The 26,689-nt window shown below is 31.2% G+C and overlaps 1 protein-coding gene across 1 annotated transcript in view; it reads left to right on the top strand.

The window, feature by feature from the left end:
- Window positions 1-26,689, top strand: part of LOC107447884 (uncharacterized) — an 82,587-nt gene that overhangs the window by 51,751 nt on the left and 4,147 nt on the right. Inside the window, exons 16-21 of the mRNA XM_071181291.2 lie at window positions 4,508-4,635; window positions 6,660-6,823; window positions 8,359-8,457; window positions 10,856-10,967; window positions 22,197-22,290; window positions 26,354-26,402. Of these exons, the coding sequence (XP_071037392.2) occupies window positions 4,508-4,635; window positions 6,660-6,823; window positions 8,359-8,457; window positions 10,856-10,967; window positions 22,197-22,290; window positions 26,354-26,402 (646 nt within the window). The remainder of the gene's footprint in view (window positions 1-4,507; window positions 4,636-6,659; window positions 6,824-8,358; window positions 8,458-10,855; window positions 10,968-22,196; window positions 22,291-26,353; window positions 26,403-26,689) is intronic.

Genomic DNA, 26,689 nt, shown 5'->3' on the forward strand with positions numbered 1-26,689 from the left:
AAATAGGCAGTGATTCCATTGTCAATCAGAAAATTTTTTTCCCTTGTAATTTGTTAAGTGCAGTATATATACGTAAAGTCATCAAGCTAAATTGTGGATTTTTGGTTGTGTTCTAAGCAAAAATCAGTAAAATAGTGACGCATTCAATATTTTCAACAATTTATCTGCAAGAAATTAATATTCTAATTTTAAAAAAAATACTTGCTGTACCATGTAATTGTTAAGATCAGAACAAGCAAAGGATGAAATAAAATCCTGAAAAGCTAGGATTTTTTTTTGTCCAATGTTGCGGGAACGCTATCGCCTTTTACTTTTTTTGAACTGCTTAAATATTAATTTGTGTCCCTTAAAGGGCGCATTCTTTTTGACTTGAGAGAGAGAATCAAGAGAGAAGAAAGAGTAGCAGAAATATGAAAATTTGCCCTTTATGTCAAATTTCTAAAAAATTTATGGACATTTCGCAACAAACTTTCATTAAAAAATATATTTATAGCAAGGAAATCGAAATAAATACTTCGAAAAGATAACTCTTTAATAACTCTTTGGTTCTAATCAGCGTATTTTTAAGTACTGATGCTCAATTTTTTTATCATCCTTTCATTGATATTTCAAGGCATTATACCACAACATAAGGAGGGAATATCACATCACAACATATGGGATATCATATCACAACATATGAAACAACGAGAGAGTTTAAAATCCCTAATCAAAGCATCTATTTCAAGCGTATTGTAAATGTAATATAAAAATACAGAATGTGCTAAAAGCTTTTCTAACAGGTAAAGGCCTTTGACACGCTTTCTTTCTAACACTGCATAAGAAAAAGTCATCAAAGACAAGGAGAATGGCACTTTATACAATAAATCCAATCAAGTGCTCTCTCACACTTTTGTTTGTTACCTCGGCTAAGAGATGTAATATTATAAAAAATTTTGACTATATTATCAATAAGCCTAATAAATTACACAATTGTGTTTTGGTTTCAGATTGATTTAAGCCTTTCATGGTCTTTACATTTTCTGGATCTGCCCGACGTTACTCTGAACCTTTCACAAAATTGATTTCTTTTTTAATTTACTAAATTTAATATAGCTAATGTGGCTGACAATTAAGACTTGTATTAAATTACTTAAATGAGTATACCAACTATCTTAAAATGCTGCTGCGTCATGCATGTAATCTGTGTAAAATTACCTAATTTCATAAAATGACTTAGGATGTCGGTTTCCAGGATTCTCAAGGATGTCGTACGTATTTTAAAACTTTAAGAGCTCTAGATTTGTCAGGACAGATTATTTTAAAATTTAAAATTTTACCACTTAAATTTGCTTAGGTTAAATTTGTGTAAACATTTCTCACATTACATTTACCAGCAATTATAAATTTCATATGATATTATCTTCGGATAAGCAAGTTTTCTAATTGAGTGCAAAAATATTTTTGATTTGCTTCTTTAGTTTGGGAGATATTGTGAAGTGCGCAAATTGTAAGATTTACAAAAGGGAATTAGAACTTTCAGCCTTGATTTATCTGATTTGCGACTGTCTCCGATATTTTGCGGATCAAAAATTCGTGGGGGGGGGGGAGTTATGTTTAATTAGCTAAAATATGTTTTTGTGTCTGATATCGTAGCCTCATATATAGTATTCAATAAAAATATTCACTTTTTTTGCATACTGTATTTACCATTCAAATGTGTGCCATAATAATAAAGGGGTAATAAATTATTATATAAATTAGTGATTAAATAAATTTTAGTAGTCAGTAAATAAGGATTATGGTTGATGGACATTTTTTGAAAATTTATCATTGACTAAATTATGTTATAATATTAGTTAAGGCACATTTCAGTGAAAGGAATCCTTAGATGTATACATATTATGTTTTTGCCATATTGATCGAAATAGTAATTCATCAACGTTATTTAACAACAACTCACATTTTTATTAAATAATTATTCGAGCAGTTTGTTTTTTAAAAAAACTATCGGACAAATATAAAAATTATAACACTTCAGAATATTCCAGAAAGAAACCAAAACAAACCATGAGTCCAGGACAAATTTGCACAGAAGCAAATTTTGTTTTAGTCAGTGATTTCTTTTACATTCTCATCTCGATGTAGGAAAGATGATTTGAATGATAAGGTCATCAAGAGAAGCCAACAAATTGGTCTTCATTTCCGTAGGCAGGATAGATCAAGTACAGCGAAAGAACGCCGGTTGTTCGTTGTTGAAAAAGAATTAAACCGTTATTATCGGAGGCCCATTAGAATTCGTCAATATTCAATCCCCCGCCCCCAAATAGCAAAGTGTGTGTGGGGGAGGGGGAGTTGCACCCCTCTATTTGAAGAAACAATCATGAGAAGAAAATACTGTGCTATGACGCCATTTTTGCTCCCTCTGGGGGGAAAACGAAAGGAGAAGTGAATTTCAAGAAAGAATATTTATTACATGATGGTCCAAGTGCGCGGGTGTGGTCTTCGTTGAAATATCTCAGTACTTATACTTGAGCTTGCTTCTTTCAGAAAATTAAAGTTCTGAACAAACTTGTTTTCATCCTACTTAATTTTTATCAGCAGAATTTTATTATTGGTAAGGTGAGAGAAGAAGCGAGTAACAACTAACATCGAAACAATGTTGAAAACGCCGTGTCGATCGCTAATTATTTTAAAGGGGTTATTGAAGCGCCGGCTTAAAAAGGGTAAAAGTTATAGATTGTAATTAGGTCTCCCCTAAGTCACTGTTGAGTATCAATAAGTTTTACTGTGCAGGTTTGACTTAAAATCTACTTTTTGATACTAAAGTAATAATGATTCTAATTCGGAGAAGGATTCTCTGAAAGCGGAATGACATACTAGACAACAAGTACTTGAGTAGTTTCTGCGAACATCCCATTTTCTACAGCAAGTTACTCTTTAGCTTCGAAATGACGCCCAAACAGGACTGAAAAGTTGCATTTGTTCTTCCATTACTAAAGTGTACAATAAGTCGAATTTGGGGTAAGGTTTTCTCAAAGCGTGATGGCATACTAGACAACAAGTACTTGAACAGTTCCTATGAAAAACTATCCACTTTTTACAGAAGTTACTCCTTAATTTTGAAATGACTCTCAAACAGGACTGAAAAGTTGCATTTGTTCTTCCATTACTAAAGTGTACATTGAGTCGAATTTGGGGTATGGTTTTCTCGAAGCGTGATGGCATACTAGACAACAAGTACTTGAACAGTTCCTATGAAAAACTATCCAATTTTTACAGAAGTTACTCCTTAATTTTGAAATGACTCTCAAGCAGGACTGAAAAGTTGCATTTGTTCTTCCATTACTAAAGTGTACATTGAGTCGAATTTGGGGTATGGTTTTCTCAAAGCGTGATGGCATACTAGACAACAAGTACTTGAGCAGTTTCTATGAAAAACTATCCAATTTTTACAGAAGTTACTCCTTAATTTTGAAATGACTCTCAAGCAGGACTGAAAAGTTGCATTTGTTCTTCCATTACTAAAGTGTACATTGAGTCGAATTTGGGGTATGGTTTTCTCAAAGCGTGATGGCATACTAGACAACAAGTACTTGAGCAGTTTCTATGAAAAACTATCCAATTTTTACAGAAGTTACTCCTTAATTTTGAAATGACTCTCAAGCAGGACTGAAAAGTTGCATTTGTTCTTCCATTACTAAAGTGTACATTGAGTCGAATTTGGGGTATGGTTTTCTCGAAGCGTGATGGCATACTAGACAACAAGTACTTGAACAGTTCCTATGAAAAACTATCCAATTTTTACAGAAGTTACTCCTTAATTTTGAAATGACTCTCAAACAGGACTGAAAAGTTGCATTTGTTCTTCCATTACTTAAGTGTACAATGAGTCAAATTTGGGGTATGGTTTTCTCGAAGCGTGATGGCATACTAGACAACAAGTACTTGAACAGTTCCTATGAAAAACTATTCAATTTTTACAGAAGTTACTCCTTAATTTTGAAATGACTCTCAAACAGGAATCGAGTTTCAATTGCTTTCCCCCTCCCTAAAGGGTAAAAGTTAGGAGATCAGACAGACGAATGACAGTGAATAACTTAAATTCCAGATAATCGTCGTAAACATGTCACCCATGCATTAAGTTGTTAAATTAACAGGAATCTAGAGCCATTTTTGACAGTAAAAATCGAATAGAGCTCGAAAATCTCAAAACAGTAAGGTAACCTAAACACCTGTTTCGGTATTGGGCTGTTCATTGAAATAACAGCTAAACCATGGCACTTCCCGCACTATAATATACTACCCGAGAAATGCTTTATACGTTATAATTGGATGAGTCAAATTTTAAGAAAAAAAATTCAATCAACGAAAAAAAATCATTTTTAATTATTTTACGTAGAAAATTTTGCAAATTTTGATTGTGCATATATTCTGGAATGTATTATATACATTTCAAGACATATTAAAAGTAATATGTTATAAGCATTTAATTTCAAATTTCAATGATTTTACTTTTTCTTCACAGCTTTTCATACTTCAAAAAGTCAAGTGTTCCCTCACAAGCTGAATCTGGTGTTTTGAGTGGCTGTTATACTTTAAATACTGTTTTTGGAAGACCAAATGCAAAGCCAAATGTAGTGACTTCAAGTGGAAGTAAGTTATACATTTTTATTTCCTGTATCATGAAACTTTGCTTACCGAACATCTTAAAATTGTTTCCTACTTAGCATAGTAAAGACTTTTAATTATGAATTACAAATTTTCTCTTTGAAGCTGAAAAATAACTTAATCAGTAATTGGAAATTAATTATTCTAAATTAAATAAGATTATCTCACGTTAGAGAATATGTCTTTTAAATAGAATATTATGAAATCATACAGCCTGTATTCCCAGACAAAATATTCTTCAGAAAATCTAAAAAAAGCAATCAAAAAACTTTTTAGGAAATCTGTAGTTTTTTTTTCAAAACAAAACCCTAAAATAAATTAGTTAATTTGAAGATGTAGTTTAAATGTCTTTAAAGTCTAACTTGTATTTTTTAAAGAAAAATTTAAGATAAAAATAAGAAAATTTAGGCAAAAAGAAAAAAAAATGACGGAAATTAAAATTCTGAAAAACGGCTGTGAAATAACTGATTTTTCTAAGCCTATATTTTTTAGGTAAATAATCTTAAGGAAAATTCGAATACCTCATAAGAAGACTCTGCAGTACTAATTTTTAATAAAAAACTAATTATCTAGATGCCCTAATTTTTAAGTAGTCTGATATTTATATTAAAGACTATTTTCTTTTTCTTTTACATGAAATAATGTTAGTTTTTAAAAAATCGGTTGTGATTTTAACGCTTTACAACTGTTGGCTTTATAGTTTTCGTGAAATAAACGATTATTCTTAATATAAGATAATTTTCTTAAAGTAAAATAATATTTTAAAAATATTATACAGTGCTTAAAAAGTGCAATTTTAATGTGATTTGTAGTTTTCAATATATATTTTGGTTTTTCTACTTCCCCGAAAATGTTACATTAGTATTAGAAATTGCGGTTCAGATGTTTTCATAAATAATGGCAGTGAACAATGGGGAACAGCCATGAAAGATTGATAAGAGTTGGTAAACATTTACCTTCTTTCTCTTTACCTTGATATTTCTTATTAATAATAACAAACAAATTTTATTGGACATCAATTTCCTTTGCTTTTACTCGAATCTTAAAAATGTATAAAGGAATATTAAATTGGAGAACAATCTGCGCATTAAAAACAATTTTATTGCAGCCCCAAGTATCTATCCAATATGTCAGATTATTTAAAGTGAGAAATAGTTTTTGCGTAGTAAAAAGAAACGAAATAAAAAAGTCAACTAAAGAAAATAGTGCGTGGAGTCCCTCCGCGTGGAAGAAGTTAAACTTCGCAACCTGCGACGTTAATTGTAGAAGAATAAGCAGTCGTAGAAGGATCACTAATTCTATTCAACGATTCTTTTACCTGCTCCGCTCGCTTCCGTGCTCTGTAATCACGGTAATATTGTGCATTTTTCCCTCGTGGACCTCTTGAATTAGTGGAAGTGCTTGTGGTTGCCTCATCATCTCGCCCTGGAAAATGTATTGGTATTAATTATGTATGTGAATGCGTCATAATCAGTGTGAATCCTAACAATAATGCGTGTGAATCCTAACAATCAATTGATATTCACAAGAGACGTACCTTGACATAACCTTAAATCCTTCGCATTGTCCGTGGGATTGTTTTCACTCATTTTTTACAATTGTTATCCACTAAATTTGAAAATAAAAAATACTACCCTGTTAAATTATATGTGTATCTAATCAAACTAAAAAAATATTTATAGAAAAACAATACTTTTATGACTTTTATTATTTTTATGCTAGTGAGAACCAAAACAATATGGAAATGAATGAGGGAAGACTGGATCCTACCACGTGATTTCCCGGCCAATAAAAATTTAGCGTTAAACGTTTAACGCAACCTTGTTAGACGTCGCATAAGAAATATAACTTCAAAAAGAAAGAAACAAAGAAAAAGATAATGAAAAAAGATATCATTTAACAGTCAAAATTTATATTAAACTCTCTGTGCTGTAGTTCACTTAGTTGGATAAGTTGTGTTTTAAAAAATAAATGTGCAAAGTTTATTATATTTTTCTCAATTATTTCAGCCATAATTCTCAATATTTCAATTGATGAAAGTGAATATTTATATCTTCATCATCCTCCAGAAGGGTTGATATCGTTTCACAATCCGTACCACATTGTCAATCCTCACATGAAAGGCTTTACTTTATCTCTGAAAACACAACGACATACTTTTCATTTAAAGAAGGTAATTATATTTAAACTTTAAAAGTCGTACTTTTATGCCATTATTTAGATAAATATATACTCTTCGCACTGCGAAAAAACAAGCTACTTTTAATCGGTATTTATTTATACCGTGATATAGAGCAATAAAATGAACTAATATAATAATCTAAGTTCAAGAAAAATTTTTTTACAATTATTTTAAATAACAATTAAAGGAATCGATCCAAATTACATGTTTATTGCTGCATTTTCAGTCATAATGTGCTAAAAAAAATACTTAATTTCGTTTGTGATTAATTGTTGGTCTCTCAAACTTTTGAAAGATTTAAAATTTATTGATAAGTAAGAGAAATCGCACAATCTAAACACTTCTAAAGTTTTAAAATAATCATGTACGTATTTCTTGAAAGATTTAAAAATCTCAAGAACTTTAAATGCCGCTTCCATTTTTGTAGGTGTTCCCGTAACTAAACTAAGCCTTGATTACCTCTGGAGAGAAAGTAAAAAAGATATTAGAAAAGAAAAATTCGAGATTTCTTTCCCAATCAAAACGCAAAAAGGAGTCCACTGGGTTCGTGAGACTCGAGGGAAGGGATTTATGGAAATCACTACAAGAGCAAAACTAAACTTTGGCTGTTGAAGCCACAACATCAGAGTGCCCAAGAGCACTGAGCTGCTATCGATGTAATCGCTTAGAGAATACGGCGATAGACTGTCTGAGTGCTGAAATCTGCTTCAATTGTTACGAGACCGGACGCCATGCAGAGACTTTCAGACAGAAGATCAAATGTGTTAACTGCCATGAAACAAACAAGAAGTTTGGATCACGCTTGAAAATTAACCATAGTGCCTTGAAGATGTCCTGTCAGTCATTCCAACTAATAATAGAAATAATGAAAATTGAAACGTATTAGAACTAAACTGTTTCTGGAATCCAATAGTGATTATAAGCCAATCTTGGCATTCTCCAATATGTTGCTCCAATCAAAAACATGCATTTTTTCAAAGCTGGTTAAAGGCCTTTCATCCAGAGGGCTGCTTGACTGGTGGCTGCTACTCTGTGGTTGACCCGGGTTTGGTCATCAGCTGCAGACAGATCGGTAATGCAGCCCTGTGACCTTGGAATCAGTGTTTGGTATGGGCAGGCTTCCTGAGCTCATGGAGCATGAAAGCATCGTGGTGCTTTCCTTTTGCTTAACTCGGGGCCTTGTGTCTTGGATCCACTCACTGCATGCTTCGTTCGGGCTCGGCGTCTTCACTCGTTACAACTCATATCATTCTGGCGAACTGGCCACGTGGATCTGGAGCATCAACTCTTAATTTTCAAACTTTAAAATTGCTATATTTTAGAACAATTCGGTCATTTTACATTAAATTTTGTAATTTATTTCAAAAGATAGGGTTTATAAATACTTTAAAATGCTACGCAATTTCTTGTACTTATAGCGAGAGACAAAGGTGGAGCCAGAGACAGTAATCTTAATCCCATTCAACGATTTATTGAATTTAAAATGGTTTTATTTTTCTTAATCAAATAACTTATTCTATTTACAGGTGGTGAGGAAGCTACTTCCGTATCCTTATGACACAAATTGCATTGATTACTTATCTAGATGGAAAGAAAGAGGAGGCAAGGGTCCGTTAAATAATGAAGTAAGAAGGATAGCTAGAGTTTTTCTCTTCTCATTTTGCCATATATATTAGAGTGGAAGGAAAAAACGCTATAGTGATTTGCGTAATTGTTTACGCTATAGTTATTTTTAAAACGTTATAGTGTAGAAAAAAAAGCTTTATGTAAAAGGAAGAAAATTGACATAAGAATACTCAAATTGGAATGATTAATGATACTTAAAACTTAAAAAGACTGGAAGATTTGCACATTTTTGTTCAATACCACTTAAAATTGTGCAATCGTCATACTATAGCTCCTTATGCCTATTTTATGGTTTAAAAAAGCGGAATACAATAACGTATCCTTTTTAATTCAATAACTACTGATTCATCAATGCGCTTAAAAAACAGGAATTATATAAATTTTTCCATGCTTCTCGCCATTTACTGTAAGCGTTAATCAGTCAACATCAACCATAATTACTTAAAATTACACAATCGACATGCTTTAGATTCCTATGTTAATTTTATTGGATATTAATTTAAAAAGGGAAATAAATAAAAAAATATGTATTATTTTTAAGCATACCAGTAATGCTATGCGTTAAGAAAAACGCGAATAACGTAACTTTTCTCCAGTTTCCTGATTTATACCGCCGTGGCTTATAAGCTGCCACATAATGAACATCCTACAACTGGGAAATGAAAAGATTTCCTTCACAGAAAATTGTCGAAACATGAATTCTGTATTCAAGAAAAATTCTAATCAAATTTTAAGTTGAAATAAACAGCAGACGTGTCAATTTATCTAAAGGATAGCTAGGACACTAAAGTAAAAAATATAATGCTTATGGAACAAAAGATCTATCTATACATCTGCTAACTACAGGATTGTTCTTATATATTATTATAGTAATTCGTAGGAATATATCTACAATTATCATTAAAACGAAGAATTAGCATTTAAGCAGAAGCTGAACGTATTTATAAGCAGAGTTTTTTCACTTTTGAGGCTTTCATTACCAATTTCAAGGATTTCTCGCAATTTGGAAACTTTTAGGTTTATAATGTTGTTGAGAAGTTCAGAAGTTGCTCAGAAGTTGTAAACCACTGGTACCATAGCTTCAAGATACACCGAGTCCAAATGCTAGTCTATATACTTGCAGGCCTGTCAGATCTTTTCCACACATGGTAACTTGCTGTTGCCAGTGATTAGCTTGGAGTAGAGATCATGCAATGAAGAGATAGTAACAGTGGGTTTGTGTGATGTTTTCCGACTAGTCAAGGTTAGATTCACGTCGGAATTTTAAATGTAAATTTATGTAAGTCTAGTAATTGTAGTAAAAGCAAATGTAAATTTAGGTACTCGATACCATAGACAATATCTTTGAACGACAGTTTTACGGTGGTACATAATTACTCATTTGGGGTGAAATTATGCAAGGCTACAGATTTCATGCATATAAATGATTTCTTATTCGCTAAATAAGATAAACTCGATGATTAGCACAAAAGTGGTAGAATAGGTGGAATACATCTCCAAATTAGTATTCCTAAAGTTATCTGAATCAACATATTTATTCTATTCATAGTTATTCTAGTTTCAGATAACATTGAATAACATCAGAAAATAAGAGAAATTTCGAATTGATGAGAAATGCGAGGAAAGAGAAAAATTTGCTTTTTTCTCAACGTTAGATTCTATACAAAGTAATATCATCTAACGTTCATCATAATATTGTTTCACTTTATGATTTGCTACTATTATATTTGATATTTTATGTTATTGTTTTTCGTTGTCTTACTTTACTTTTTGGAATAATCGAGAGAAAAGTTTGGACGGTAGTAGAATATTTCGGCGATATAATTTTAGTTAATTTTCTGTGTGGTTGTGTAGCCTTAAAACATGGCTATCATGATGCTAAGTCCTCAAAACCGCTGATCATTATTCTGATGAAATGAAGTGTATAAAATATGTTTTGCTTAATTTAAAAACGTAAATCCAGTACGAAGAGCAACAAATAATAAAAAATAGACAAATAAATTATTAGCTTTATTATTTGACTCGTCATATGCCTTTCAGTTTTTGTGCATGATTTTGTAGTATTGTTCAGACCTGATACACTAATTATTTTCTTCTTTACTCTCCCCGTACGAAATAGAGTGTTCAATTAATTTTTCATGAAACCATCCTCGGACGACAAGAAATTTCATCTCTTTAACAATATGATCCGGAATGGCAGTTTTTTTTTATGGGAATTTGTCTGAAATTGTTTAGGAGTTGTAAATTTAAATAAGTTTGGCTGTATTGATATCTATCTTTAATTTAAAGGCATTTAGTGAGATAATCTATCTCCTTCTATTAAACAAATATGCTTAGAGAATAGCTTTACAACACACTAAATTTAATGAATTTCAATCATGTTTTTTTGTGTTTCAGGACTGCTATAATGAATGCCAATTAAATATTAGCTTAAACGTATTTGAGTGTCTACATTCTGAGTTCAGACCGTATTCAATGGAAAGCATCTTCTGTCCTATGGAATTCCTTAGTGAGTAAAAAACTAGAATTTAAACTATTTTTATTATCTTTCTTATGCATTCTATTACAATTATTTTGACAACGTAGAATTAGCATATTGACCTTTGAACCGTTACTTATTAGTAACTTGTTACTTTATCAATTTTAAACCTCTTAAGGAAAAATGAGTTGATTGTAAAATATGTATATATTTTAGTAGAATTCACTTTAACTAATAAGATTAAAACCAGGTAGCTAAAGTTACAAAGACAATCATGATAAATTTGCACATTTGGTATTTTCTTTATCGTTTAAAAAATTTAAAACTTTAAAACTCAACTTTATGAAAAAAAGTTTTTTATCCGGTTGTAAAATGAGTTAAGAATTTTAAAAAGTCATTTTATGTTATCTTTTTCATATGATTATATTAAGATATATTTATCAACATGAATCATTTTTCACAGTAATCATTTTACGGTTCCACTAAGCAAATAAGAACCTTTATTCCATTAATCTTGTCTTTTAACTTATTTCAATGAGCATATATTATCTAAATTAATTAAGAATCATTGATGTCAATAATAGACGTTTTCCTCCGTCTCCGCAGTGAATTACTAGCACTTAGTAGCATTTTAAGTTGAATATAACGAACTGTTAAGTTATTTGGGAAATTATTGTTTGTGATTTTTCAACGTGATGTTAGTTTACTTCGATTATTGATTAATTAATCATTTTCTTACATCAACCAATAAATAGAGATTCTTTAGAAAATCACCGTCAATAATTAGTTGTCTAACAACAATAAAGAGCTCAGTGTACGGTCGGTGCAGATTAAAATCCAGAGTTTAAATGTTTGTTCCGTAAGTTAAAATTTTAGTACTATATTTGCTGCGAATCAGACGAAATCATCAGAAACTTTTGTCTGAGATGCGTTACTCTTTTGTAGGACTGACAAATCTGCGCAATAAACAGATTTAAATTGCATTTTAACAATAAACAGATAAACAGAAAACCAATAAACAGATTTAAATTGCATTTTTTGATCGGCCAATAAGATACTATAAAACTGGCTATCGATATGGCCCATTGCATCGATTTGGCACATTTTTTTGAGTAGCTGCATAGAGGAAAACATTTCTTGTGCAGTTTCCAAAATTCGTATGAAAAAACAACATCCATTTTTGGGATATTATTTCATTTCTGCGCTACTGAAATTAATAGTAGGGGAGAGTGGGGTCAATTGTAACAGGGTATGATTGTAACAGAGCAAAAATTTCGAGTGTCGGGTTCTAGATTTGGTTCCTAGGTGGCGCACAAGGTGTATTTAATAAATCTACATGTACACCCATGCTGGCAAACATTTTTATGTACTTTTGAAAGAGTTACATCACAAAAGATATTTCCCGCTACGTAAGTACTTTTTTTGGTATTAGAATATTATATTGTAACAAAGTAATTTTGTTTAAACAAATAAAAATTATTAACCGAATATGTAAGGGGACACCTTAATTAACATTTCAATAAAAAACATTTGTTTTGTTAATTAACTAGCATTGTTTTTAACAAATGAAGCTGAAATGGCGTCTTGGGGACGATTGTAACAATAAGTAAAGGGACGATTGTAACAGCTGAAAATAAATAATCTTATGTTTACAAACCATTACTTAACTCTTTAAGAGCCACCAATAGTTTCCTATATCATTTATATTATGTTGCATGCGCATTATTTTATTTTTCACCTTTCACAGCATAAATTAAAATTTTTAATCCCTTAAAGTTAAAATTTTAACCCTTTAGGTCTCTGCTCATTATTATTTTTACTCCTAAAACATCACTACTATTTTGATCAATAAAAAAATATATCACAACTATGATAATATGTGTAATCAACTATGTTTTAGTTGAATTTATGAACTGTTACAATTGACCCCGTAAGTGGGGAATTGTAGCAAGTGCACGACTGTTAAAAATTATTAATAACCAATATAATAACATTTAAAATAAGGTATTTTTTTCTAGTAGACAATAGTCTACTTTTCTCGTCTGTCAATTAATACTAATAATATATTGGACTTTTTGTTAGTTAAAAATAGTTAAATGAAAAATGTTACAATTGACCCCACTCTCCCCTACAGTTCCGAGATTGTCATAGGTACTTGCTTAGATTATGAGACTCTGAGACAAAAGTTGTTTAGTTAGCTTAGAAACTTTCATTTCGGGCGATAACATTTTGTCCGCGACGACATTAGCATACCGATGAGTGGTAAGATCCAGGGCTAAAGAGAATAGAAGGGCTGGTTCACTCCTTTGAAGTATCTCTCGCCGCGCCGATCCTCCGACGTCACTCTAGTGACGTCACTTTGGCGCAAAGCTCGCCCTTTTACTTCAAGAACGGAGCGTTTGGCCTTACTAGCTCTAACTAATATTGGATCATTTCTTTTTGCGAGATATTCTAAGACATTTGTTATTTTCTATAATGACTTTCCTCAGTTTTTGCAGTGAATTTACAAGAATTTAAAACTATTATCGAAATGCCAGTTTGCGCGATTGCAACTTGCAACAATTCTGATATAAAAACAAAAGGAAAAAGTATAATTTTTCGCGTGTTCCCTAAAGTAAATGAACAACTATGTAAAGAATGGATTCCGAAATGACACAGTTAATATAAAACAGCAATACGTTTATTCTGTCGTAAAGAACTTTTATAAAAATTCATTATCTAAATAGAAACCACCTCGTTACTTCATAAAGAAAGGCAGGTGAAAAGAATTAAAAAATAGATAAAGTCAAAGAAAATTAAAATGTAAGTAAAAAGTATAAATAAAATATATAGTATATAGTTGAAATTCTCCTAATTTCATAACATATTTTTTAATGTAGTTATTCTAAATATTTATGATTTTTTTTAAAAATTATATTCTCTTCAATTTAAATATCTACAAATTGTATCATCGTAAATTTAAATGTCTATAAACAATTGTGAAATTTCTAATGTCATTATGAACCTAAATTATTATTTTGTTTCAGTAATTAGCGTTTAAGGTTGATGTTTCCTAATGATTGAGTATGAACAAATTGCTATTAACGACATATTTGAAAATCAGGGATTCTAAATTTAACTTAACTTATCGTTATAAAAGAATATGTAGATAAAAAAAGTGTCGATATATGCCTTCATTTTTCTTAATAGTTAAAGTTAAAACTGAACTTTTAAAATTAAGTATTTATCGTGTCATTTTCACCAACTAGCAAAACATTTTTATAAGTTTAAAATGGTATTTTTTTTAATATAATAACCAAGAAAGTTTTTTTCCAACTATGTTTATGAGCGGAAATAATGTGTTAATTACGTAAAGTTTGAAGGCTAATAACCAGAAAAAGTCTAACTTATTTTTACAAAGAGAAAGATGCAAAGTTATCATATCTTTGCTTGCGATCTCCGAGATCCGTGGACACAGTGACGTCATGAGGAGGGAAATCGTAGCTTCAGCTCTAAGAGCGGAGTGAACTAGCCCTTGTATTCTCTTTAGCCCTGGGTAAGATCATCTGTATTGTAAGCGACATCTAAATCTTTATTGAGAGCTTCCAATATTGTTTGGATATGGAAACTCCCAAATTAAAAAGATTTTAAAAGAGGAGTACTTACGTTACCGCCTGCTAATCTCTTTATGTGAGTTGGGAAGAACGAATCTTTCCAGCCCTCGCAAGACCGTTCTGATTTTTGATTCTTCACTCACTGAATACAATTCAATGAATCATCTTTTATTCGAGTTTCGTCTGTAGTTGTTAGCCATAAGACAATACCACTAATTCAGTTTAGGGCATCGGAGAAAGCGATTGGATTTTGTGTCTTCGATGGGTATACGTTTGCTGTGATTTGCACGTTAGTGATTTGATTTTCATAGACAGTTTCATTTGGCATGGGGAAATACAAATCTACGAAAACTAATTTATTAAATAATTAGCGAATTTAGTAAGCGATGATAAGAAAAGATAATAGCAACAGAATAAACAAGTGAATATTTATACAACAAATTCTGCCATGCTTAGTAATGGAAAAGATTTTAATATTAATTTACAATGAAAAAGATAAGGCCACAGAAGGTTTAGAAAACTTTTCTGCGCAATACTCTTAGTATAAACTAATAAAAAAACTCACTGAAACATTTTGCTAATCTATATCCAAGAGTAAATGTAAGCCCTATATCCATTAAGCACGTTTCTGCGCGTTTTGAGTTTCAGGTCACCCATTTAACATTTATTATAATTTTAATTAGACAATGTGTAGATAAAAATTAAATGCCAGTTTGTGAGTGTGTGCGTCTTTTATAGACTCCTAAACCAATCAACCAAAAGCCATGAAATTTGGCATACAGACAGTTCGAAGCAAAAGGAAGGTCACTGTTGCCATTAGAACATTCTTTGACGAACCGTTCTAGTGAAAAACGTAAAGGTGATTTTCTGATTGGTTAAGCTTTAGCCATTGTTTTAATTTTTACAGTAGACGATTCAACTTTTAAAATATTTTAAAGATAAAATCAGTGACATTTACTAGCTTATAACTTTAATTTATCTAAAAAAAACTTTTTTGCATGGTCATTAATATTACCCATTGGCAAAATGGGTGTTATTTTGGGTTTGATAGCGTGCGAACTTACTTGGACGTCATCAGATTTTTCGACAGTGTTCAAGAGTAATAGTAAACAGTGCGCATGCGTCGTCATTACATGCGTCGTTATGGTGACCGCTGCTGATTTTCTTTTTATTTTCACTAGCAGGCATTTTTAAAGTATTTACATAATAATAACTTAAAGTATTTTTATATTCTTTTCATTATTAACTTATAATTACTCACTTGACGGTGATTTCAATATAAATATAAATACTGAAAAAGGAAAAGTATTTTGCGCCTTCTTGAAACACGTTCATAGGCCGGATTTGAAAACCAATCCGATGACATGCATCAATCTAGACCAGTGTTTCCCAACGTGGGGCCCACTCCCCTCCGAGGGGCAATTCAAAAATGGACTCGACATAAGTTTAAACCTTTTGATCTGGGCCATTTAAATGCAATGCGAGATTTCGGTGACAAAATCGAAAGAAAAAAAGCAAATTCTTAAATAATTGCGGTCAATAAATATTATGTGACTTAGGGATTTTTCAAGCGACAAATCTGAAATGAAGTATCTGTTTACAGTCGATGGTAAAGCATTTGTGACTTATTTAGCCAATATCTTTGAAAAACTGGATATATTAAATAATAAACTTCAGGGAACAAATAAAACTCTTGCTGATGCAAAAGCGAAGACATTCGGCTTCATTACCCTTATTGAGTTATGTCAGAAATATATTAACAACAAAAACTTTGAACAGTTTCATTGGCTCCAAAAATGTGAAGTAAATGATGCCGCTTTACTTGTTATTGTCTATCATCTGAAAATTCTATCGGCTGATTTAAAAGAAAGATATTCTGATTTAAAGCAAATTTATTTTCCAACATGGGTGCTGCAGTCCATGTTAGTGGATTTGTCTGATATATCAAATATATCAAGAAAAACTTGCAGAAATGCAAAATGATGAGTCAGTTAGAACTTTATTTAATACTAGCCGCCTAAGGCGGCCAGCTGTCCGCCACGCTAAAGATTTTCACAGATAAAGTTTCTTAAAACATAGCAGGAAATCTGAAGATTAGTGAACAATTGAAGTTTTCCTGTCCTGCAATTTTGTCTTAAATTCCTATTTTATATATTATATAGCTACAACGCTTATAAAAAAACTAAAATACTAAATACATGAAAAGAACACGAAAACGAATTAATTTTTTATGGTATCAATTTCTATTTCTATATAATTTTTTTATGGTATCAATTTCTATTTCTATATTGCTACAAAAATTATCGTCTTCGCTTAGGAAAAAAAAGCGTGGAAAGAAGAAGAAAAACTTAATATAACAATTATGAGCAGCGACAAATATATCAAAGCGAAGCGTTCTATTTACGTATCGAATATGTTGCCACCTTTTTAATACAAAAGTTAAACTTTTCACCACTTTGATAAATGTAAACTAATGCGAACCTTACAATTAAATTATTAATTCCTTCGTATATCATTGGTCTAAGTCAGAGGTCGCTAAAGTGGTCTATATAGACCCCCAGGGGTCTATTTAACGAAAGCGGGGGTCGATCTGAGACAGGGGGGCGAATGGGGGTCGATCCGAATCGGAAGGGTCGATTGTGGGTTTAAAAAAAAACAGTTCTCAATACGCAAATTACACATACCTAATTAAGTATGTAAAATTTGTGAATTTTTTTTATAATTGACTCAATATCAGTTTCTTTATAAAACATAAATTAATAGACGTATATTTATTGGGGTGAAACAAGTATTTACGTTCCACCGCGCAGTGGCACGAACTCAGCGCAGTTTATAAGTCATATGCATATGTGCACTTGTCCAAATGTCACGTGTGACGAGCATTGACGTTACAAATGCAAATATCATACGCAGTTTCAGCTATTTTTGCAAACTGTGTTGAATATTTGCAGTGTCATTATTAAAACTTTTATAGTTTTGGATAATTAGTTATTGTTTCGATGAAACCATTCGTTTGGTTAAGATATCAATTTTAATTATCAATGCACAAAAAAGAAGGTAAGCTTTAATAATATGGATTAGTACAGTCCGCGACAAAACTATAGCACACTTTGTATTTTTTTACGAAAATTACAAAATTGACCAATTTTTGTAAATTTCAATATTAATATATTTTTCATAAAACTATTGTTACACAATGTACTATTACTTTAATAAATGTTTAAAATCATAAAATAAATGTACAAACACTGTATCTAATAGAGTTTTATTTTAATTAAAAGAAAATTACGTTTGTAGGGGTCGATGGAGAGTTCGAAAAATTATACAGGGGTCGATGATCAAAAAAGTTTGGCAACCCCTGGTCTAAGTTGTCGAAAATTAATATTTCAATTGTAAGGTTCGCATTAGCATACATTTATGAGTGGAGAAAAGTATATGCATTTTTAGTAATTTTTAGAATATGGCTCTTTGAAAACGAAAAAACATAGATTTTCTTACAAAATGACTGATAACTAAAAAACTAATCCAAATTTTTGAAAAAGAAAAAAAAAATACTTCTTCATTATGTCAAAACACAATTATGTGCCGAGTTTCGTGCCTGGGCGAAGCTTCTGGGGCGATATATTGTGATTACAGACACACACACAGCCGCGTTTATTATTATGTATAGATGAAAGGAGTGATGGCATGGCTTTGTGAGGAAACAGAAAACAAATACCCAAATTCAATCAAATGTGCAAGAAAACTATTGTTACCGATTCCATCTTCATATTTAGATGAATGTGGATTTACTGCTGTAAATGATTTTATTGATAAAAAAAAAGAAATCGTCTGGATATAACACAACGGGCAGACTTGAGACTGAAGCTAATCAAATTGGAACCTAAGATAAAATCTACGTGCAGCAAGCATCAAGGGCAAGAATCTCACTAAATTAGAATATTAAATTATTATAAAAAAATCTTTATAAAGACTTAATCTGTATAAAGAATCTTAAAGTTATTTCGAATTTGAATTTTAGTTTTTCATTATATGTTCTGAAAATTTACTTACTTTGTTTCGCTAACAGTTTCCCAAGTGAACAATTCGATTTTTTAATATTAAAAACTATCTATGTTACATAGGGGGGGCATAAGAATTTTAGAAAGGCTTATGTGGGGCATGGTACAAAAAAGGTTGGGAAACAGTGATCTAGACAGTCTTTGCAACCCATGATTTAAAATTCTGTGTCGTTCAACGGAGTCAATCCAAAATGAAAAAGCATTTGTCCATTGGGTAACGAGTGATCCTAAAAAGGCGATCATAACTTCTTTCCTTTCGCCTTTATCTTGTCTTTTTTTAAAATTATTTTCTCATTGGTGAAGCGTTAGTCGTTGTCATTGCAATTAATTTTTCTTCACTATGTCAGATTAATTCAATGAGCAACATTAACGAGGAAGGATTCGTACACTACGTCACCAAATTACCATTTCAAATATCTGATATCACCTTTATTTTTCTCATAAAAAATTCTTTTAAAATGTGTTCCTTAAAACTTAATATAATTTAAAACCTACGAATTAAATTGAAAAAAAAAACATGCATTTAATAGCAAAATCAATAGGAAAGTGTTACTAATTCACTTCGGAGAAACTTAACAAATCATCATTTTATTAATGACTTCAATGATTCTTAATTAATTTAGATAATATACGCACATTGAAATAAGCTAAATGGTAAATTTAATGGAGTAAAGGTTCTTACTCGTTTAGTGGAACCTTAAAAAATTGTCATACTGTTATTGAATTTAATGATGCTTAATTAACGTTGTTAAATTGAAAAAAAAAGACCTCACCACTGAAAAGAAAAATTAATGAAAAAATATACTTATTAATATTAGGAATATTATTATTCACCATGCTGTTGATACCAATAGCGCTTAGTTAATTTAAGTATCGTATATTAATTCGAATTAAAAAAAGAAGTTATGTTCTATAGAGCAAAACTTATAAAGAAATCGTTAGTTGGAAATTCATTTAGGGAAACAATACGCAGATGACACTTAATTAATAATATGTACTGTACTGGTATTATGGTAATTGGTGAAGTATTAATAATAATTCTACAATACGATTTCCGTAGTTTCAGAATACATTTTTCAGTGGTAGCAAAGCTTAGTGCATTAATATTTTAATGAATTTTAAAATTTAAAGAGCTTTTTCCACTACCACTTTTAAATATTTTAAACAGAAGTTGATAAATAAGAAGTAAATAAGAAGTTGATTGATTAGTGGCTTCCAACAGGCTGCCCGCTGGCAGCATCCGACTCGCGAAACATTTTTTTGCGACCCGCAAACTTAAATATATTAGTTGTCATTTTTTTAGGACAATTTTCGTAAAAAATCTATATGGGTTTAAAATACTTTTCTCATTAAAAAAACCTAATTTAATCTTTTCTGTGAAATTTAACATACCAACGGTGCAAAAAATAATTATTTCTCAGGTTTTGCATCCAAGAAAATATTTATTCAAATACAAAAATAATCCCTTTTTATTTCATTTTTTTCCTATTTTGTGAATATAATTTAGCATGAAATTTTCTCAAAGAAATTCTCCGATTTAATTTCTTGAAACCACTCATTTTAGACGAAAATATTTACACACATTTGTAAATTTTAAATTTTGTAAATATCTATTCACTGGTGGTTGGAGCAGACAAACCTCAATTTTCTCATTGAACACTTTGTGTGCTACTATGTAAGTTTCAATCCCTACCCTTTTAAAGTTTTATATCTTAACAATTAGATATCTGTTTCACATTAATTGTTTAATATATAGGTGCACATTAAAGTTATTGTAGCCCAAATTTTTTAATATGCAATTAAATACTTTTAAAAATCTACTTCTTATTTTAACTTGAAATTTAATACTTATGTTTTGTACAACTTGGTAAAAATCTGACAGTAATATTTAATGTTTCTTGAAACATAAAAGAGTCCGATATGAAATTTTTATAAAGTTTCGGCCCGCCTTTTGGTTTGTGTTTTTAATTGCGGCCCCCCGCCTCATGTGAATTGGAAACCCCAGTAAGATAAATGGGCATGCTCCAAAGTCGGTCTTATTAAAATTCTATTTGTTTTTAAAATTTCGACATTAATTTGCTCCTACTGATAAATCCGTTTCACACAAAACTCAAATATTGAAGGATTATACAAAAGGTAGAAATTTACTAATTTAGCTATTAAGTATTATATTGATATATTTGGTGATTATTAAAATTTCACCATTACTAAGCAATTTTAAAACCGATACTGTAAGAAATATGTGTCTGAAATCCTTTTGAAAAAGATTTGTGGCGAAGAAAATTTCGTGATAGCGGTAAATTTCGAATATCATGAGTTAGCCGCGATCAATATCATCACGCCAAATGATGCTATATGCAGTGAATCTCTGCTCTAATGAGATAAAAGCAATAAACATGTTTTTCTTAATTTAATAACATTGAGAAGCAATGGTTCAAGGAACAGAGCGTTCCCCTTTTAATGTGGTTAACCGGGTTAGAATCCCGTTGATGGCTGGTCGATACGAATTCCGCATCCGCCTTGCACCAACATTGTACAAAACCACAGAACGAGCCAGCTAAATGCGTAAACTGCCTAGGTAAGCACCCAGCCTGTTTTTCGGGCTGTGGTGCAAGACACAAAAGAAAACCAAGAAGCAGATCCTCCCAGTCCATCAAAACCACAGACAAAGCAACCAGGTTCCTTTTGTTATTTAAGGAAACGCAGCAGCTTCTCAAGGATCCAGAACTTCAGAATCTACTTAGATCTCTACTCACAGAAAAGACGTAGAGACGGAGCTCACCCCACCAAGCCAGGCCTACCAAGACATCCACATCCCCACTGTGGAACATCTACACCCATATAGACACTATTCCAGGTGCCCACAGGCACAGTCTTCGATGAAAGAGTCAATTGTCCGCTTCGCAGACAGGCACTCTGTATCCATACTCTAGTGCAAGTTCAAGCTTGCACCAACCACAGTGTTCACGTGAAATAGCCACATTAGTAGACGGATTATTGGTCAGTGTCACTTGATCTTTAGGCTAACCGTGGGAAGTTCCTTCCAATGAGGTGAAGCGGGTTCGAATCCCTGCAATGGCTGGTCGATACGAATCCACATCCGGCTTGCACCGATCACAGTGCTGACGCGAATTATCCTCAGTGGTAGACGGACCATGGGTTAGAATCCTCTTGCCGTCGGGCAAACCGTGGATGGTTTTCACTGTTTTCTCTCCATGTAATGCAAAGGCAGGTTAGTTCCATCAAAAAAGTCTTCCTTGAAAATAAAATTTATCCCAATACTTGATCGAGGTGTTTATATATATATATATATATATATATATATATATATATATATATATATATATATATATATATATATATATATATATATATATATATATATATATATATATATATATATATATATATATATATATATATATATATATATATATATATATATATATATATATATATATATATATATATATATATATATATATATATATATATATATATATATATATATATATATATATATATATATATATATCATTATGATTATATATGATATATATGATCATATAAATGATGATTATCTTTTACACTGATGTTCATTTCAGATGTAACTGAGAATGGTATGTCAGTGTTTGATACATCCGAATTCATACCAAAAATCGATGAGTGTGTGAAAAAGAATTGTGGACCTGCTTGTTAGTAAGTTTTATTTGATAAATTTTTATAAGCAACTAATTATAACACTACGGCAAACTTACGATTTTTGACTGATTTTTTTTCACATAAGTGTCTTAGATATTTTTTAAATTTAAGGCACCTAATAGGGTCCCTCATCGGACAAACAATGAATTAGTTCACTTCCGTTTGTTGCATTGTAAAGTATTTTATAAATCTGATCAAAAAACTTCATTCTACTAAAAATGTCGGTGTTTTGACGCTTAAAAGTGCAATATTAATTATAAAGCAACGAAATTAGGAATATTTTATTTTTTCTGTGAAGTCAGCTCTGCTTGATAGAATGGAATTAGCGCACAGTATATTCAGGGCATCAATAAATTACGAACAAAAATTAGCAGTGCGTGTGGCGTACTGCTAATTTTTGTTCGTAATTTATTCCAAGGTCAAGTTGTAAGCTGAACTTCGCCCAGGAGGTTTGTGAATCCTCATAAAGTCATTTATAAGAAGATGAGTAGTTATATGGTCCTCACTCAAAAGCCCCACACAGTAGAGGATATGTTTTGGGACGCCAGTGTTGACGCGAACTTCGTGCACACACGATAAGATTTCTGTCCATCAGTATATGTAACGCTCCCTATATGTCCACTCTTAAGCCTAAACGTGGAGTTCTGGACCACTCTATCACTCCTAATCTTAAGGGCATTACCAGTAGTTTTCCCGGAATACCAGAAGAGGGACAGAGAAATGCTCCATATCTTTTGATTTGCAATTTTAGAGCTTATGATTTTAGTCAATCACTTTTAATCCTTACCAATACACTCTTAGTCGACTACAAATCAGTACAAATTAGCAGTAGTATAGTTTATAGCTTATTTAGACAAAAAAACAGTTGAGTTAGTTCATTTTCAAAGTCATTATAACATCTACTAGTTAGTTAGAGTTCAAACAAAGAAATATTTAAAGAATGTTGCGCACTATATTCCAATTATCAAATCAGTACAAGCAGGTTAATAAATTACAGAAACATCTTAATCACAAAATTACTTTTATTCACATTACAAAGTAGATTATGCACACTCTATCATTTTAATTATGTTTCATAATTGCCCCAATTTCCGAGAAACTCGATAATACAATTTACTCAATTAATAAAAGTATTTACTCACTTAAAAATCAATTCGATCGTATCAAGAAATGATCATTATTAATTCCATGCCGTTTCTCGCCAGCCATTTTGTTATACAAACACTATTTATCAAATTTCATCAGATATTAGCACAAAATAATCCAAAGTTCCCCTTGATAATAGTTCTTTTTTTTCAGTTTGAAAGATGGTCACAATACACTAGACATTTAAAAGATAGTTACAATGCACTGGATGGTCACACAAATACACTGTTTTATACCATTACTTTAAAATCAAACATTTTACTGGAGCAAACAAATATAAGTCATACTAATCTAGCAACCTGATGCTAAACAAGAAATGAGTAAGCCTCTTCCTGTATGTTGGGTTCTCCAATAGAGAAATCTAGACTGTCACAAACTTAATGTCGCAAATGTTATAACTGTAATACACAGGCAATTATTCAGGAGCCACGACAGAAAAGACATTTCAAAGTCAAGAAAGTCACTGTAAATTCATCTCCAGGGGAACTAACTGAGGTCCCCATTATAGAGCGTTTTGAAATGTTAAGACCTAAAAGAAATTTCTCATGCTGCAACCTTAGCCACAACCAAACTGTTACTAAGATATTTCCTTGATTGCGCAGCCACATCTCCATTTCATTTCTAGCAATACATTCATCGACTTTTCAACTGCGATGAATCGGTTAATGCCTTCTACTGTTTCAGCGTATGTATTTATCGGATGACGCTGGCTCTTGCTCTGATGGGTGAGCCTTTTGCATGGTGGTTAGATCTTCCTCTTATGATCTTTAGTTTGATTACCGCAGAAAGTCAACAAGTATATATTAAACTTTCCCCCACAACAACTTATTTTCTGAAAATATTTCACACTTTCCGATTTGTTGATCTGATGCAATCACAAATCTAAAACACTCTTCTTGAGGTATTGGACTTTATCCCCTCCTTTTCGGAAACAATTCATACACCGATAAATACTAACATTTTAGTCAAAATAACAGCGTTGTGTTTTTTGCAAAATTTTTCACGAACATCTATAGATTTTTGCTTCTTGAAGCTGCTATCTAAATAAATAGAGGAGTGTTTTTCTATAGGATTTTGTAAATGAATTTTCAAATAGAAACCGAAAAAGGAACACAAAAGGGATCATCTTGGTGAGAGGATACACGTGCCAAACAAGGAAAATAATCTTTTTAGAGTTTAAGCATAGAACATAAAGGAGCAATACCTTAAGAAGCTGAAACACCTGGCCCACCCCAGGAAGTGGCACATGGAGAAATTTAACTCGTCGCTGTGACAGGACCCTCAGGAAAGAAGACGCAGGTTCCCATCGACAACCCCCTGCCTTAGTCCCTGGTGGTCCTACCCTGGCAACTATTAAATTTAAAATATTACCTCAAATGCTGAAATGCAAAATAATTTAAAACAACAAAATATAAATCCATTAAACATAATTTAATTTACATCCATAACAATTGTGACGTGTTGTCAGTTGACTTCATGCCTGGTTGCCGTTAGGTAAGGCACAGTTTTAATATTGGTTATGCTAAGGCTTTGATTTGTATGAAAATCATAACCTCCCACCAGAAGCTCCTACAAGCTACGATAGGCATTTTTTTCTTCAAATAGACAGAATCAGTATTACAGAACCAAGCAAAATACTTGGATAAAAAAAAATCAATTGTAAACATGTTAAAATAATTAAATAAATACAATTAAAATGGTTGAGACAAACAGAAGTCTCGAGAAATGACGCGAGAAAATTCGAGAAATGACATAATCACAGAAGGTATTCAAAATAATTAGTAAAACAGAACTGCCCAGATCATACAATAGGTAATCATAAAGTAAAAGGTAAGAAAGTTAAAAAAAAATTAGAAAAACAGCCTAAGTTAAAAATAATTAAAAATTTGTTCATCAAAAAAAAAAAAGAAAAACCTTAATAACTTTTGATAAAATGGTCGGATTTTCTATGTTTTAGCATTCAATCTTAATACTAAGAGAGCCTAAATTTAAATATTTCAGTTTGTGAATTAATTAATTTAGGATATAAATTAAGTCACGACATTAGATGCACTTTGAATTGACATAGGATTCGTTTCCTCAAACAATATGCTTTCAACGCACAAAATAGCTGCAATATTGAAAGCATGTTCCAATAGTGGATGAAAAACAGTCTAAAGCTTCCGTCCCTTAATCTTAATTTCCCTTTTTGCATATTTTGCCATCTTTATGAAGTTATATTTTTAGCCATTTATTTCTCAACAACTATTCAACCTACTCCCAATTCAATGAGCAACTTCAAATTTTAGATTGTGGTTTTTAAAATTGTGTAGATTAAATTGGTGAAAAAATTTGTTATACTATATTCTAAAAACTATATTCTAAAAATATTTGAGTATTAGAAAATTCGATAGTACAAAAGTAATAAATAATTGTAAAAAAGAATATTTCGTTACCTTTTAATTTACCTTAAAATTTTCTTTGGATAAAGAAATGTTATTATTTTGACCAAAAAGTTATTCGCTTCACTAGTTCCGGAGATGATCAAAACACACACAAAAAGAAACTAGCATAAAGTGACTAAAATAATAGACAGCATATCTTCACTGAAGAATTGTTACTGAATATTACATACCGTAGCTACACCCATAATTTAAGATCGAGAAAAAAAGTTAATCAGGTATTTTCTTTCTCTAATTATTCATTTATTTTGCTTACTGTGATTGATCACTGATAAAATTTTTGAAGTTAATTATTTTATCTCGTTACATGCTTCTTCTAGTGCCTGAGTAACAGTAAAAAATACGCCAGACTAAACTGTTGAAAAATAATTTTATTTAAAAATTAAGTTACAGTTTCTTAGAATTAAAATCATTTTTTTTTGTTCTTGATCTTTTTTCGTAAATATATATGATTTCGTTTGTTTCATTTTCAGCGAAGAATCGTACGAAGTGATAAAAGATCTAGAAGATGTGCAAAACGAGGCAAGTTTAGGTTTTAACACAAAACTTTATTTAATATTAAAAACACCTACTACAGAGTTTTAAATCATTTGATAAACATTAACAAAATTAAATGAGTAATTAGTTTTAAAGAATTCAAATAACAGTGTTTCTAATTACAGTAATTGTTTACTGATATTAATTATAAGAGAAATACAAATGCAAGGTTTTATGAAAAATTTTAAAAAAATTTGTTTTTTATTTGTCTTTCAAGGAGTACATAGCGCAAAATAAAAAAAAACCTGAATAACCTTTGATCGAATGAAAGA

The sequence above is a fragment of the Parasteatoda tepidariorum genome, chromosome 8 (assembly GCF_982258835.1).
Source record: "Parasteatoda tepidariorum strain Cologne lab strain chromosome 8, Ptep-v5.0, whole genome shotgun sequence".
NCBI lineage: Eukaryota > Metazoa > Arthropoda > Arachnida > Araneae > Theridiidae > Parasteatoda > Parasteatoda tepidariorum.